Here is a 16,122-nt window from a genome sequence, read left to right on the forward strand (position 1 = left end):
ATTAATCCCTAATTGACATTTAACTTTTATTTTTCAGGCTCTTTTTAAAGCTTTGGGCTTAAATGAAGTCGACTACAAGTTTGGGTTAACTAAAGTATTTTTTAGACCTGGCAAGGTACATGCATTTTTATTTTAAACTGTAACCTAATTAGTATGGACAGTTGGAGTCAGTGAATATTTTTAAGTGTTTAGTGATTTATATTATTCTTAAATTAGATAATTGCTTAGAGCATGCATGTATATGGGACACACATAGACAAAATTTTCCCACTTTTGAGGAGTTTCCAATGTATAGCACTCTATAGAGTTTTTGTTTTTGTTTTCCTCTAGCTTTGGAAGTATTGGAATCAGAGGATTGTTTAGTTGAATTTTTTACTTAAAATAAGGGTTAACCAGGAATACTTGTATTTTAAACAAGTTGAAAACTTTTCTAAAACATTGATTCGGTCTTCAGTGATTAAAAGTTTCACAGTACTTTTGAGTGTTCACTGTGAGAACGAGATCTGTTAGAGCATGATAGATGTATAGCATATAGAAAATTAGACGAGTCTGTGTACTTCTGTCAAATCATAGAAGGGATGGCTGTATGCATACTTTTGTACTAATACAGTTTTCTTAGGCTACCCATAGTTTTAGTATTTACAGATTCTTGCACTGGTCTTGTACCATGATACAAAATTGAGTTACAGAATATTTCATGACTAAATACATACGATGCAGAAATACTTACTTCCCATTCACAGTCTAGTCATAGTATTTTCACCACTCTTGGCTTCTTTATATTGATTGAATATTGCTTTCTCATAATTTTAAACACAATTATTATTATGTAATAGACAACTATACTTGTTTGACTTAGCAAAACCATTCATAAATATGTCTAGTGCCTTGAAAGCTAAATTAATCAGATAAATAAATCTGATTTCACATTTTGAGGCATGAGATGAAATCTGTGTAATGCATTACCAATGTATGCCCTTTCCTATGAATATTTTTACTGCAGAAAACCTGTATCATCTCTTATAAATGGAAGCAAGTTAAGAGAAAATGAATATATAAGTATTCATAGTTGGCTTAGCTGTAATCATACATATTTATTAGAAACTCAACATTTCTTATTTCGGATCTATAATAACTATTTTAGGGATTTATGGCTTGATAGAGAAAGCACTTGGTTTTATCTGCCTCCAGAAAAATTAATCAGTCAGAAGGACACAGTGCAGGCACAGGGCAAATTTTCAAAGATCTTTAATCTCTGTTACCTTTAATTTTGATTATAAGAAGCTGTTATTTTGGTAGGTGTGTGACATCCTCAATATATTGTAGTGCGATATTTGGTAAAGGATAGAAATCAATATGTAATTTGGTGGTAAATTGTGGAAATAATGCGTTTTTTTATGTAATAACCTAATAGATGTTTTATTTGTGTTGTCTGCCTCTTAGTAGCAGTTTCTTCTTTCTGACCAAAAGGAGGATGGGGTTGGGAGAGACACAGTAGTTTTGGTGGTACCCAGTTTTATAGAGCTGACCTTCACTTGTACAGTTATCTGGGAATATGGATGAGCCAGTTCAGAGATGTATTAGACTTTTTCATTCTTCTCACCATAAAGCCTTTTTGCCCATCATCTATAATGGTCATTTAAGATTTTTTTCCTACTTTTATTATTGAGTCTGCTAACTAGCAATGCGTAACTCACCCTCCCCGTAACCTCTACAAAACGAGTCCTGGAGGAAGGAAGAGAAAGGTAGCAAAATTCAGTCATGTGTGTTTGGGTTTGCTGTGAAACTCCACTGAGACATGTCTGTGTAACAGGCTTGTGACCCCATACAGAAAGCTACATTTTGATTTGTGTTCTGATTATTTTCTGTCTCGCTGTGTGTTTAAGCACGTCTGTCTTTTGATACTATTAGTCAATTATTTGATTTCCCAGTTTGCAGAATTTGATCAGATTATGAAGTCTGACCCTGACCACTTAGCAGAGCTGGTCAAGAGGGTCAACCACTGGCTCATCTGCAGTCGCTGGAAGAAGGTCCAGTGGTGCTCGCTATCTGTCATCAAACGTAGGTGTTTTCTTCCACTCTCAGACCTGGAATTATGCTGGAAACGAGTTGGTTTGTGGGATGTTATTAATTTGTCTCATTGGTGAGAGCTCGGCCACAGGGATCTGTGTCGCTTACTCACACTTTGTCCCTGGTTCCCCACATAACACCTTACATGTAGTATGTGATAAATCAGTACTTGTGCACTTCCTCAGTTTCTTAGTTTCTTGAGTGCATGATACTTAGCTTCTTTAGTCCCATGTATTTTAATTAATTTCATCTTGTTCTAAAAATTCTCTCTCACTACCTTGACTCCTTCCCTCTCTCCCATCTCCCCCCACGATACCCCAGTCTCTGGGACTTAAACCAGAACTTTTCTTTCCACCCACATGGTGTCACCAGAATACACACTGAAAATTTCACAGTTATATTGTCTCTTCTTTCTTGTCCCTGAAATCATGCCAGTCCCCTAACTCCGTTGATTCCCCTCCAAACACTGCACATCTTTGCTCCTTGTTGCCCCTCTCTTCGTGGAGACCCCCTCCCCAGCTTGCATAGTGACTTCAGCGGCTCCCAAACTGGTTTTCCTGGCTTCCCAGGCTTATCTTCCCAGAGTCTCTAATTAAAAGGCTTTGATTATGTCTTTTCTTTAATATAGGGCAAAGTCTAAAGTCTTAGAATGTTATAGCAACTACTTATCTCTGACCTAAAACAAGGATGAGGGACAGAATAATTGTGGGTTACCTGATGGTGGTGGTCTATGCAAAACCTTTAGTCAGAGGGAGTATTGTCAGTAACTTGATTAAAATTTTAAACCCCCGCCCAACTCTCCACCTTGCCTGGAACAGTGCTAGAGGCACAGGAAAAGGATTCAGTACATTTCTGCTTACTAATAAAAAAAAAATTCCTTTGACCTAATGAGAAGGAACCATGCAAGCAACATGCAACCATGAGGTCTTGTTAGTCAATTGTAATATAAATAAAAACAAAACTATAATAAAAATAACAGAAGCTCTTTCCCCATCACTTTCCAAGTGAAATATGAACATACTTTTCACTATAGTTAGATGCTTTCAGCTTTAAACATTATATTATGATGGAAACATGTTTTATTAACATTATTTCTACCATACTGTTCGTTTGTGGACTATATTGTGCAGTGGTCAAGTCAGTAAGTAGACAGAATCGTTGCAGGATGTTAATGGGGAATGTCTCCAGTTCAGATTAGTCTAGAATATTCTGACTGACTGAAGTTAAGTAGAGTCCTTTGTAATAGGATCCTTAGAGGCCACACTCAGATTCATTGTGAATCTTCAGAAGGAAGCGTAGCAGATAGCTTTTCCTGGGTTCGACAGGTGAATCCTTTTTTGAAGACACACATGTTGGACTTCTGTGGTGATACAGTGGTTAAGAATATGCCTGCCAATGCAGGAGACACGGGTTCAATCCCTGGTCTGGGAGGATCCCACATGCATGGAGCAACTCAGCCTGTGTGCTGCAACTACTGAGTCTGCACTCCGGAGTCCACTGCAACTACCGAAGCCCATGCAGCTAGATCCTGTGCTCCACTATCGTGATGAGAAGCCACTACAGTGAAGAATAGCCCCAGCTCGCTGCAACTAGAGAAAGCTCACATGCAGCAATGAAGAAAAGTGCACCTGATAAGAAAGAAAAAGGAAACACGTTTTAATATTTCCTAAGCCAGTATTGCATAGGACAGTTTGGGACACATTAGCGTAGCAAGGAAATAGCATATTTAAACTGTACACTTAGCCATATAGTTTATATACTTTTTGTTTTAAGAAGTTTAAGGAACTAAAGAAATGTGCCAATTTTGATGTCTGGTATAATACATTCATCGAGGTTTTTATGTTTCTTGAGAATTGCTTTGTGGAAATGACTGGTTTTTAAAAATACTGTAAGTCTAATTAAGCTAAATAATTTTCTATCATTATATTTTCCTCTTACACATAGTGAAAAACAAAATAAAATATCGAGCTGAAGCCTGCATTAAAATGCAGAAAACTGTTCGAATGTGGCTTTGCAAAAGGAGACACAAACCTCGGTAAGATGAATAGAGTCTAAAGAACCCAAGATACCTGTTTATCCTAATGTAAAATGGCTATAAGGTCAAATGAAGAGCAGCTTGCATACTCAGAGTTTTCTTTTTCCTCGTGTTCTTTGTAGAAAGATGTGTTAGTCTGTTGCTTGTTGGATATTAATTAATTAATTTCTTCATTCATTCTTACTTGCCTCTTTCTGTAAAAGGATTTGAAATAGCTTAGATACAGTTCAGTTCACTCGCTCAGTCGTGTCCCACTCTTTGCAACCCCGTGAATCGCAGGACGCCCGGCCTCCCTGTCCATCACCAACTCCTGGAGTTTACCCAAACTCATGTCCATTGACTTGGTGATGCCATGCAACCATCTCATCCTGTGTCACCCCTTCTCCTCCTGCCCTCAGTCTTTCTGGGTCTTTTCTAAGGAGTCAGGGTCTGTTCTAAGGAGTCAGCTCTTCGCATCAGGTGGCCAAAGTATTGGAGTTTCAGCTTCAACATCAGTCCTTCCAGTGAATACCCAGGACTCATCTCCTTTAGGATGGACTGGTTGGACCTCCTTGAAGTCCAAGGGACTCTCAAGAGTCTTCTCCAACACCACAGTTCAAAAGCATCAATTCTTCGGCGCTCAGCTTTCTTTACAGTCCACCTCTCACATCCATACATGACTACTAGAAAAATCATAGCCTTGACTAGACGGACCTTTGTTGACAAAGCAACGTCTTTGCTTTTTAATATGCTGTTTAGGTTGGTCATAACTTCCTTCCAAGGGGTAAGTGTCTTTTAATTTCATGGCTGCAATCACCATCTGCAGTGATTTTGGAGCCCCCAAAAATAAAGTCAGCCACTGTTTCCCCATTTATTTGCCATGAAGTGATGGGACTGGATGCCATGATCTTAGTTTTTTGAATGTTGAGCTTTAAGCCAACTTTTCACTCTCCTCTTTCACTTTCATCAAGAGGCTCTTTAGTTCTTCTTCACTTTCTGCCATAAGGGTTAGATTTAAAAAATGTAAACAGTATAAAAGATTGAAAGGAGCTGTTTTATTCTGATTATTTTAGTGACGTGTTTATTATTAAATGTCAAATTGACATTGTTTTTGAAAACATCTCATTAATGTTTTGACCATAATTTTCAAGATTATCTGTAGGAATTATACTGTGTCACTGTAAATTTAGCCTTTATTTCTTATTTGATTCTTTTATTAATTTAGAAATTTTAAACTTGGAGGTCTGAATAACTGTTCATCTATAACACATTTTCAAAGCAATTACTCTTTAAAGTTTTTCTGTAATTTGAATTCTCAAATTTTTCAGTGTAAGTATAGAAGTCTTAAATCTTACTGACAGATATTAATGTCATTCACATCCATATTTGATTATTTCTTTTACCCTCAACAAGAGACCTAAAAAAAGAAGATTGCATAACATGAAAACAGAAGTGTTATGTTTAGTCATATTTTTAGCATTTAATGAAAATGAAAAATCTATTTGTATGATTAAGTGGTAGAATTAAACTAATAAAGTATTATCTTTGCAGCATTGATGGCCTGGTTAAGGTGGGCACACTGAAAAAACGGCTCTATAAATTTAATGAAGTAGTAAGTGCATTGAAAGATGGAAAGCCAGAGATGAATAAACAGGTCAAGGACCTTGAAATTTCTATCGATGCTTTAATGGCCAAAATTAAGGTATGCAGTTTTAACCCAAATGAGTTTTGACTTTTAAAAACAGTTTAATATTTTTTGTTATTGAAATTTCATACAAGATGTCCTTTTTTTAAAAAGATACAGACTGTTACATGTGTTGAGTCTCAGTGATAAGTGATAGTCATATTATTTTCTCTACTCTGTGTTTGAAATTTTTCATAGCAAAAAAATTAAAAATAAGACAATTTTTGTGCAATTCATTTGTTGCTAGGAAAGATTTTTCCAAAATATTAACTAAAAGATTATACTCTGTTGGTAAACTTCTGCAAAATCATTACTGAGAGAAAATTAATGCAAATTATTTTATTTTGTTTCGCATTTTTCTACTTTTAGAAACTAATTTTTAAATTTTAAAAGTAATGTAATATTATCAAAAATTTATTTTTATTTTTATTTTTTTTTTTACATCAGTTAAAAGTATTTTTATTGAAAAAGCACAAATGCAAAGAAATGAACAGAGGAAAATTTATGCGTCGAACCTGGACTTGTCACTTATGATAATATACATGCTACAATTCCATTCTCCCCAATCATTCCACCTTCACCCTCTCCCACAGAGTCCCAAAGACTGTTCTAAATGCCTGTGTCTCTTTTGGAGAAAATCACCCCCACCCCTTGCACTAACACATTCAACTATATACTGTTACATATTCCTCAATCTTATTTTATATGTACATATTTTTGCATCGTTCTTATAATGTACATTTTATTTCCCATTCCTATCATTATGTTATTGCCTCGTCCCTATTATTACATTATCTTCATATAGGCTATATCATAAATTACTTAACTTTCATGAAATAACGATTTTCTCCCATATTTTGTAAGAAAAAACAAGAGGACCTCTTTGGTTTTGATTTTTGTTTGATTACTAGTGGGACTGAAAATTTTTTCTTTTTGCTTGTTTGTTGATTATGTTCTTTATTCATATCTTTTTCCATTATATTTTAGGGCCTCAATGTTTTTCTCATTGACTTTCATAATTCAGTGCAATTATGTGAGATATAGTATCTTAAAGTGAGGCTTTTAGATATTTTCTACAGATAATGATAAATCTTGGAGTAAGAATGGAGAACGAAGTCAAGAGAAAACTGAAAATGCTTCGGATAGCCTTAGCTGATTTTACAGATCTGTCCAGAGCCACCCCTGTTTATATGGTATTAATCAATTAAAAGCAACCTGGCCACATTTAAGAAAATCATCCAACAATTTTGGGTATAATGATAATTTCTTAAATATTCCCGAGGTATTATTTGATCATTAATATTAAAGTAGTAAATTCTGGCAAAATTATTTAATCATTTCTTAAAAAATAAACTTTAACTACAGTGTATTAATTTGTCCACAGTATACTCTTAAGATACTTGATGACTTGATTGATAGGAAGTAGACTCAAATTTTGTTCATAGAGATAACTTAAATTTTTTAATATTATTTAATATTTAAGCAATATAAAAAGATAATGGGCCTACTGCTTACCAGCTTTTTCAGTTTTGCTGTGTATGTGCATGTTGGTTTGTTTTTTTAATTGTGGTAAACACATACCATTAAACTTATCACCTTAACCATTTTTCAAATGTACAGTTCAGTGGTGTTTAGTGTATTCAAATTGTTGTACAACAGAAGAGATAACTTTTTAAGTACACGTCTATTGTATTGTTTCTTTATAAGTCCACGATGATGACAAGGGAACAAATACAGAAAGAATATGATGCTCTAGTTAAAAGCTCAGAGGTCCTTCTCAGCGCATTACAGAAAAAAAAGCAGCAGGAAGAAGAAGCAGAAAGGTTGAGGCGCATTCAAGAAGAAATGGAAAAAGAAAGAAAAAGACGTGAAGAAGATGAGCAACGTCGAAGAAAGGAGGAGGAGGAAAGGCGGATGTAAGGCATTTATGTTGTTGCCTTGGATTAGAAACTGACGCCATAGTGAATTCTGAAGTGTTGGTGGTGGTTAATGAATATTCTTATCTGTAAAAGTTATATACTTAGATACTAATTTTAGAAGAAGTTTGAAAATGGAGAAAGTAAGCTCACTTTACAGTAACATAAAATGATTTTAATTATAATCTGAATTTTGGTTAAACTCACACCTGAGGATTTCTTAACTTCTTTTTGAAACTGCCTTTCGTATTATTTTATGATCTAGGAAGAAAGTACTTCTCTGCAGTGTTAAAACTGATAAAATTTTGGAAGATTGCCATAGTAGGGCAGACAGAATATGAGTTGTCTAATTGGAGAGGCAGTGTGATCAAGACCTTACAAGTAGGCTTGGTAACCAAGTTAATCCAGAGGTGTTAAAGGTTATGGAGTATAATTATATTTCTTTTGTTTCTAAAGAGCTGCTCTCAAAGTTAGACTTTGTTTTTCAAAAGATAAGTTAACAATGTAATAGCCAGGAGGTTAATTTGACTTCCCACTTTGTAACATTTATTTATTAATTGTTAAACTTTCTTCCAAAGAGTTTCTTATTTTCTGTTAAATTTTTGAAGAGTTTTCTAATTTTTTTTTTTTTAGGAAACTTGAGATGGAAGCAAAGAGAAAACAAGAAGAAGAAGAAAGAAAGAAAAGGGAAGATGATGAAAAACGTATTCAGGTCTGTATTCTCTAGGCAGTCAGACTGAATTCTTACTAAATAGAATCTGCAAAACTATAAAACAGAAGATGTTCATTTACTAGATAAATTGTCATTGATTCATCCTAGAGAGCAAAGGCAGTTTCACAGGTGGTTATGGGAAGGGACTTTGAAGCTAGGAAAGTGAGTTCAAATCCAGCCTCTCACTGACAGAAATTGTGATATTGCAGGAGTTACAGTGAGTGACTGTGGGCCACAGTTTTCTTTCTGGAATGGAGGTAAATGATAATTGTGAGCATTAAATGAGGTAATACCTATTAAAGCATTTAGAACAGTGCCTTGTGTAAGTATTAGTTTGTTATTATTCAGAGGGGGAAAGTCAGATCAGCATTCAGTCACAACATAATTATCTAATATTTTAAAATGTTATTTTATAACTTTGTAGATGCTAATATTAATAGGTTAGGATTAAGATATTCTCCCTACCTCCACCATCTTTTTTTAAAAAAGTCCATGTCTGAGAATAATTAATCCTATTTTGAGTGTCTATCTTGGCTTTCTGATTTATCCTGCACACAACCAAGACTTTAAATTCCTGAAATCTGCAGTGTGGATGTGACGTTTGGGAGACTCATACTCTAGTGATAGAACGGTGGATTCTTGGTTTGGGGCATGAGGAAACATTAATCATAATATAGAAGGGGACAGGATGGCAGATTTCTGGTTAAAGAGTGTGTATTTCTTAGTTTAAAAACAAATGAAAAGGAAAACGTGTATGGAGCAAGTGTGTGAAGTGAGGGGGATGAGTAGGTAAAACAGGCCGAGAGGCCCGGCGTCAAGGCCTTCTGTGCCGGCAGGCAGAGGTGGAGGCGCAGCTGGCCCGGCAGCGGGAGGAGGAGTCCCAGCAGCAGGCGGTTCTGGAGCAGGAGCGCCGGGACCGAGAGCTGGCGCTGCGTATCGCCCGGAGCGAGGCCGAGCTCATCAGCGACGAGGCGCAGGCCGACGCGGCGGCCCTGCGCAGGTACCCTGTGTGGGCCGGGGGCGGGGCGGGGCGGGGCACACAGGTGGGCGGGGCGGGCACGGGTGGGCGGGGCGATGCCGCCTGGGGAAGGGCGCCGCTGCTTTACTCACCTGCCGCCTTGCTTCTCCTTCGACGGAGAGGGGAATAGGGGGAAAGTCACGTTGCCTAGATCCTGGTATATTTGCCACTTAAAAATGATTTCTATTTACTTTTACACTTAAGTGAATGAAACTGTTGATTTCATCAAGCCATGTTGAAAATTAAAACTGCTATTTCAGTTCATAAGTACTTAAAGGAAACATCTTGGTTTACTTTGAAACTATCCTAGAATATTGTTTAAAGACAGTTTTTAAATATCTGCCACTAAATACTGGCATAAAAATGGTGAATATGTTATAATCCAGCTTAATATGTTTGAGGCTGGAATGTATTGCAAATTTTTCAAATGTATCATATACCCTAACCCCTGAGAAATTTTACACATACACATATCTTTCCCCACTGTGATTTAGAATAAATAAGATTTACCTTTCCAAGAAGGCAGCTTAATCACATGGAAATAACTTTGCTCCTCAGGTCTGAATTATCTCTTAATAGTATGGAGTGTGGAGGTGTCAGGTCAGTTTATTTCTCCTCCTTGGTTCTTGTCTCTCGCAGCAAAAATTTGGAGCAATGGACCAAAACGTGTTAAAAATCAGACAAGTTACAGCTCATTTCTGCTTAAGCAGATAGATCTTTTATTAGTCGGACACTCCCAAAGGAGTCCTCCTCATCCTTCCTATCCACCCCTCTTGGCTTCCCTGTTTTATTCTTCCAGTCTCCTCCTTTTTGTTATGCCCGGTTCAAAGTAGGGCTTGTACCCGCCACCAGTCAATGAAAGGGAATGCAAATAGGCATACCCTCATGGTCTATTGACAATTTCAAGTTATATAACAGCAGACTGTGTTATGCTGCTGCTGCTGCTAAGTCACTTCAGTTGTGTCCGACTCTGTGTGATCCCATAGACGGAAGCCCACCAGGCTCCCCCGTCCCTGGGATTCTCCAGGCAAGAACACTGGAGTGGGTTGCCATTTCCTTCTCCAGTGTGTGAAAGTGGAAAGTGAAAAGTGAAAGTGAAGTCGCTCAGTCGTGTCTGACCCTTAGCGACCCACAGACTGCAGCCTACCAGGCTCCTCCATCCATGGGATTTTCTAGGCAATAGTACTGGAGTGGCTTGCCATTGCCTTCTCCGAGACTGTGTTATGTCTTCCCATAATTCAGTCTGTTATAATTAGACTAGATGTAGAATAGTCATCAGTCATTACTGGGCTCCTCATGGCCAAAGGTTACTTGGAGAAGCCTCTGTGGTTCTTTTGTATTCACTGTGTTAGTAGGGTGCCTGTGCAGGAGTTGCAAAGTCTCTGTGGTTATGTTGTAGCATCTGTGAGCTCTCCTAGGAGTGTCTGGGATGGAGTTTAGAAATCAGATTGCATCCTTTTCAGCCAGGCCTCCCTTTGCTGCTCATGTCTAACTTCCTACCAAACAGAGGAATATGGAAGTTTTTGCTAAAAGTTGAAAGGAGGTTTTGCTATAACAGATTCATTTTTAAAAAATATAGAATGTACCAACATTGGTTATTATTATTTGCAAAAACAAAACAAAACTCATTTGTGGAATTCCTTTATGCATAAGTACCTATGTTGTGTATATATTGGGGAACTGTGTGTAACCATACTTTTCAGAATATCCGAGTGCAGTTTATGACAAAATAATTAAAATACGACCACTAGATGTTGCTATTTCCTTGTGAAAGGGAGAAAATTTGGTCCACATTGGAATGTGGCAATTAGATTTTATTTAGCTGAAAACAAAGACAGGTAAGGAAAGGGTATGTTAAGGGTATGCACGTTTTGTAGTGGGTGATTATATTGGGGAGCTCTGGAGCTTGAATTGTATATGAAAGTTATATTTAAATAAACTGAATAGGCATATGTGTTATAATAATTGTTGAGCTCATTAGTTTGGAGCCACTCTTTGGGCTCTTAATTACTAACATTCTTACTGTAGTTGAAGTGATTTTGCTTGATACTTGCTTTTTAACTGCAGGTTCAGTCCAGCTGCTATTCAGTTCCTTCCATGTGCCTCTTGGTGATGTGTCTGGAGTCTTTGTGGATAACCAGCTAGTGGGCTAGGCTGGGTTCCCAGTGAGCCAAGGCTGGCCATGGTGTGTGTGAGGAAGTTCCGCACTTGACAGAGCTGGCATTATTAAGGCTGAAGCTCTTCAGTGAAAAACTCATTAATGGAGCCCTTGTTGGTATTTATGGCTTAAGTCTGTGTTTAAGCATTTGAAATATTCAGCTCTATCCAGTGTCATTCCATGTACTATGAATAAGATACTAGCTCATATGTGGACTCCTTCCCGTCCTCAGAAAGATACAGTTCATTCAGTGTGAGTGGTCTCAGAGAGAGTGGACCATTTAGGAACTTTAGCATAAGGGATGAGCTACCTGTGATTTAAATTAAACAGCATTAACTGGGTGATGGGATCACTGCGAAGTAATTAGGAGACACACAAGTAGTTATGACTTGAACGGCAGAGGAGTTTTAGTTCTCCCATGGGTTAGCTGTAGGGATAATGTCCCCTCCTTGGACTGTCCCTTCAGGTCCTTTCTGCCAGCTGTCTTCCAGGAAGCTTTTCCTGACCCTCAGTTCCCTGTGAACTCCTTCACTTCTGAACCGCCTGGTTATTTTATACGCTGTACTGCAAGCATTAACACTTCATTGTGGATGATGTTCTCTATATATTTTGATTATTTTATCTTACTCCATAGGCTACAGCTAAGTGTTTTTGAGTGTTTATGTTACGTTAGTTAGCACTAAACTCTAACATGTTTAAGAACCTAAGTAACTCTGTTCTCAATGTATGGCATGAAAATGTTCTTGGGGTCTCTGATATATTTAAAAATATATATGTAGATAGATTCTGCTGCAGTAAACAATTTCAAGTTACTTTTCCAGCTTGGATTTCCATCCAGTAACTTCTAAGTAAGAATTATTTCCTACGTATGTAATGTATTTTCAAATTATGATCTCATTTAATAACACTAATGATCCTTGATGCAAAGTATTGATTTCACATTATCTAATATTATCATTTCTAGATTCTACTAAAACCAAACACAAACCCCACATGAGTAATTTTTTTAAATCTAGATATAATATATGCACTCTTTAGTTTTCATGGAATGCCTTTATTCTTTTCTAATCATTTGTAATGAAGATTTAAAAACATTAAAATTCTGCGTGTTCTCATACATTGGTTAAATAGAGATAATGGAGTTTTGAAAATCAATTTGAAAAGTCACTGAAACATAAATTTGGCACAATCCAGATTTTCAGAGTTCAGAATTGATTATGGTATTGACTAAAATGTATGTATTCTTTTCGCAGAATTAATGGAACAAGACGCACAATGACACCGTATGTCATTTCCCTTTTAAAGTTGACTTAATCATGTAACCTTTTTTTTCTCTTGTTTAATAGGTTGTGGATACTTTTTAGGAGAAATATTTTCCTCACTGAAGTAAATTTTACGTCATTATTGCTATCATCATCATTATTATTTTGCCTAGGAAAAATGTTTAATGCTCCTTTTTGGTGTTCAGTCACAGTAGTTTATGATTTGGTTTCTTTCCTTGCGTTTGCTAACTTTGTTTAAACTTTAACACCCATTTTATGTGTTTTTAATTCCCCTTACTGATGTCTTTATAGAAGTAGATGTAGAGATATCAATAAGAATAAACAATATTTAAAGTACTTGAGTCATGGCAGATAGCTGTCTTTCAGTACGTATAATAGTTTATTCTGCTAACACCTAAAACAGCTCATAATTTGAAGTTATATATATGTAATGCTAATTGTGGTGCTCGTGTATATTTTTGTTATGAAAATCTCCCCACAGAGAGAACCTAAGTAACATTTTGGGATATACATATACATTATATGCATAAAATATACTTTTTACATATATTTTTATATATGTGCTATATATATAAAATTTGGAAGTTTAACAGCTTTTATTTCTCCAGCTGTACCCTTTATAGTGAAGGTTCTTAACTCTGTCAGATCCTAGTACCGATAACAAATGTTTCATAAATGATGCAACCTACTATAATAGTTTTCTCTAAGTAATACACAAAAAAGAGAAATAAAAAGACAGCATATAATCAATTTTATTATATTTTATTTATTTTTATTATATTTTATTTATTTTAATTTGAAAATGCTGACTCTCAACTATAGGAAAACAACAGTATGTACTCAGATGTTTTCACATATACATAGAATCCCCTTGAATGCAACAGCTACCAATGCAAATTGATTTAAGATATTTGTTTCAGTCGGTGAGATGCCATGAGATCTCCTTTATGATCGGGGCTCAGCTCTGAGCCCCGAATCAAACATGGCCATCTTCTTTTCTCTTGATTTTTGTGGATTTATAAGATGTTTGAGGTTACCGGAGTCTGATGAATAGAGTGAACGAATGATTGGTTATGAAGGAAGAGAGCAAAACAGGAAAATAGAGTACTAATGAAGCTGATGAGCATGATTACATGAAACAGGAAAATAGAGTACTAATGAAGCTGATGAGCATGATTGCATGAACATTCCATTACACAGAATTAAGCAGATTTTGAGAAAAGTTAGTCTTCTGGTTAATAAAAAAGTAAGATTTTGCCTTTGGGAAGTGTTTTTCCTTGGAAGGTCAGAACACTTTTGATCTTTAATTTAACAAGTGCTTGATGCATTTGAATTTTTTTAGGCATGCTTTGATTTAGAATTTTAGAGTTTTGAGCACATCAGACTCTTATTTAAACTCTGACACCATAAAATAGATCAATTGGTGTACCACCATTATGCCCTAATTAATATTTACCAAGCAACCCCAGTGCAAAAATCCTTGTACAGATTCTGAATTCCACCCAGATCTCTGTATGCATTTAGAACATGCTGATTATATTCTGTACATAAAAATATCACAGAAGCATGGCTCTCATGAGACTTTATCCAAAAGTTTCTACTGCCAAAATGAAGTTCAAATAACTTTAACTGGATTTAAACAAAAATTTTATGGCTGTATATCAAAAAGTGTATTACCAACTTTTGCAAAGTAAAATAATGGTGTATGGTTACTAAAGCAATAATCTTATTGAAATTTTCATTGTACTTTTATATAGTTGTCTTATATAACTTGTATTATTATTTTTCTTATAGGGAACAAATGGTGAAAGAGATATCAGAAATTTTGAGTAGGTTAGTGCAGGGTAATTTGGGGAGATAAGTGTCACGTCAAAATCATATTTTCATCACTTGGACCAGAACCTGTTATACAGAGTAGCCTTTTCTTTCCATGTAAATTTTCTGTACAAGAAATGTCACTCTGCCCTCTTGCCACACTCAAGTAGAAAAAGGTTAAAAAAAAACAAAAAACAGTTCCTGTAAATTGGCATTTTTCAGTGGGGATACAGCTGGTGTTCGGGTGGGACTGTCCCTTGTTGTCAGTGCTGTCGCACTTACCAGGGACCCCACCAATTCAGTCTCAGTCAGGGAACCCTTCCTGTCCTTGTGACAGAAGGGACACTTTGAAACCTGAGGGTGGTGCTGCCCCCTGACTGAGACCCACTGTGCCTGGGGAAGGGAAGAGAAGTGAGGAAGCGTGTGGCCCCAAAGCCCCTGCCCACCATAGCACAGGGAGGGAAAACCAGGGTGTAAAAGCTGGGCCACCAAGGAATAGAACTTCCCAGCAGGATCTGGTCCATTATCACCTGGATACGAATCGATAAACTTTTAACTTTCAATTCTGAACTTACAGAGCTAATTGAAAGTGTTCAAATTTTTTTTTTAACTCAAAGTCAATTTTGCCACTGCCTTACTCTGTTCACATGATTGTCTTTATAACAAGTCTAAATAATCAGTCATTGAAACTGAACCTTCATTTTCTATCTTAATACTTCCAAAGATGGGGGGAGCATTTAAGTGAATTTGATTTATGTGCTTCTTAGGATGCTGAATATGCTTTTTAGCAGGTGTATTTTTCTTTGAGGTAATTTGAATTAAAAGTTGGTAACAGTAAAACCACATTTCAAGCAGTAATAATTTGAATTCACTGTGATTTTTAGAAGTATCAAAATACATCTTATGTATATCAACATCTCATATATTCTGACACTCTCTAAAGCTGTATATTGTGTAGAATCACTTTCTCTTTCAAAAGGAAAGAAAACAACAGCAAAAACCCATAATTTAAGTTGCCTTTCTAGAAAAGACTGGTAGAAGTTAGGAAAAAAAGAGAATTTTTTGGTTAAGCTTATTGAATGGTAGTTTCAGGATGCAGAAAAGAAAAAACAGATACTTGAATAATGTTAAAAGCATAATTTGTTAAGGGTAGTAGAACGAGCTTGCTGCCACACAGCTGGCTCTTTTTGAGCAAAGCATTTAAGAAGAAAAAGCTCTGTGAAGAATGGCCAGTTACACAGCTTATGAAGAAATTCTACAGTGAACTTGAAACAGAGTGTAACCATGAAAATGCAGGAAGGACTAAATGGGCACACATTATTCTTTAACTTGGCTTATAAGTGACTAAAAATCATCATGTCTAACAATTTTTAAGTATGTAGGGTGAAGTATGCTACTTTTTATTCTCTAAAAATGCATAACTACCCCTTTTGAAGAGTCAAAAGTGTTTCA

General features: G+C 36.2%; 1 protein-coding gene across 5 annotated transcripts in view; it reads left to right on the top strand.

Moving 5' to 3' along the window:
- The window catches only part of MYO6 (myosin VI), a 161,734-nt gene that overhangs the window by 131,486 nt on the left and 14,126 nt on the right, over positions 1 to 16,122 (top strand). For 4 of the 5 annotated variants that reach the window (XM_055433863.2, XM_055433864.2, XM_088840544.1 and 1 more), the window contains exons 22-28: positions 38 to 115; positions 1,932 to 2,061; positions 4,015 to 4,105; positions 5,636 to 5,786; positions 7,476 to 7,684; positions 8,318 to 8,396; positions 9,233 to 9,396. In XM_055433863.2, coding sequence (XP_055289838.1) covers positions 38 to 115; positions 1,932 to 2,061; positions 4,015 to 4,105; positions 5,636 to 5,786; positions 7,476 to 7,684; positions 8,318 to 8,396; positions 9,233 to 9,396 — 902 coding nt within the window. Of the gene's footprint in view, positions 1 to 37; positions 116 to 1,931; positions 2,062 to 4,014; positions 4,106 to 5,635; positions 5,787 to 7,475; positions 7,685 to 8,317; positions 8,397 to 9,232; positions 9,397 to 12,393; positions 12,421 to 12,825; positions 12,856 to 14,649; positions 14,689 to 16,122 lie in introns of all 5 variants that reach the window. The other variant, XM_088840546.1, reaches the window with a different exon arrangement.

The sequence above is a fragment of the Moschus berezovskii genome, chromosome 10 (genome assembly GCF_049115385.1).
Source record: "Moschus berezovskii isolate FMDL1 chromosome 10, NW_MosBer_1.0, whole genome shotgun sequence".
Classification (NCBI taxonomy): domain Eukaryota; kingdom Metazoa; phylum Chordata; class Mammalia; order Artiodactyla; family Moschidae; genus Moschus; species Moschus berezovskii.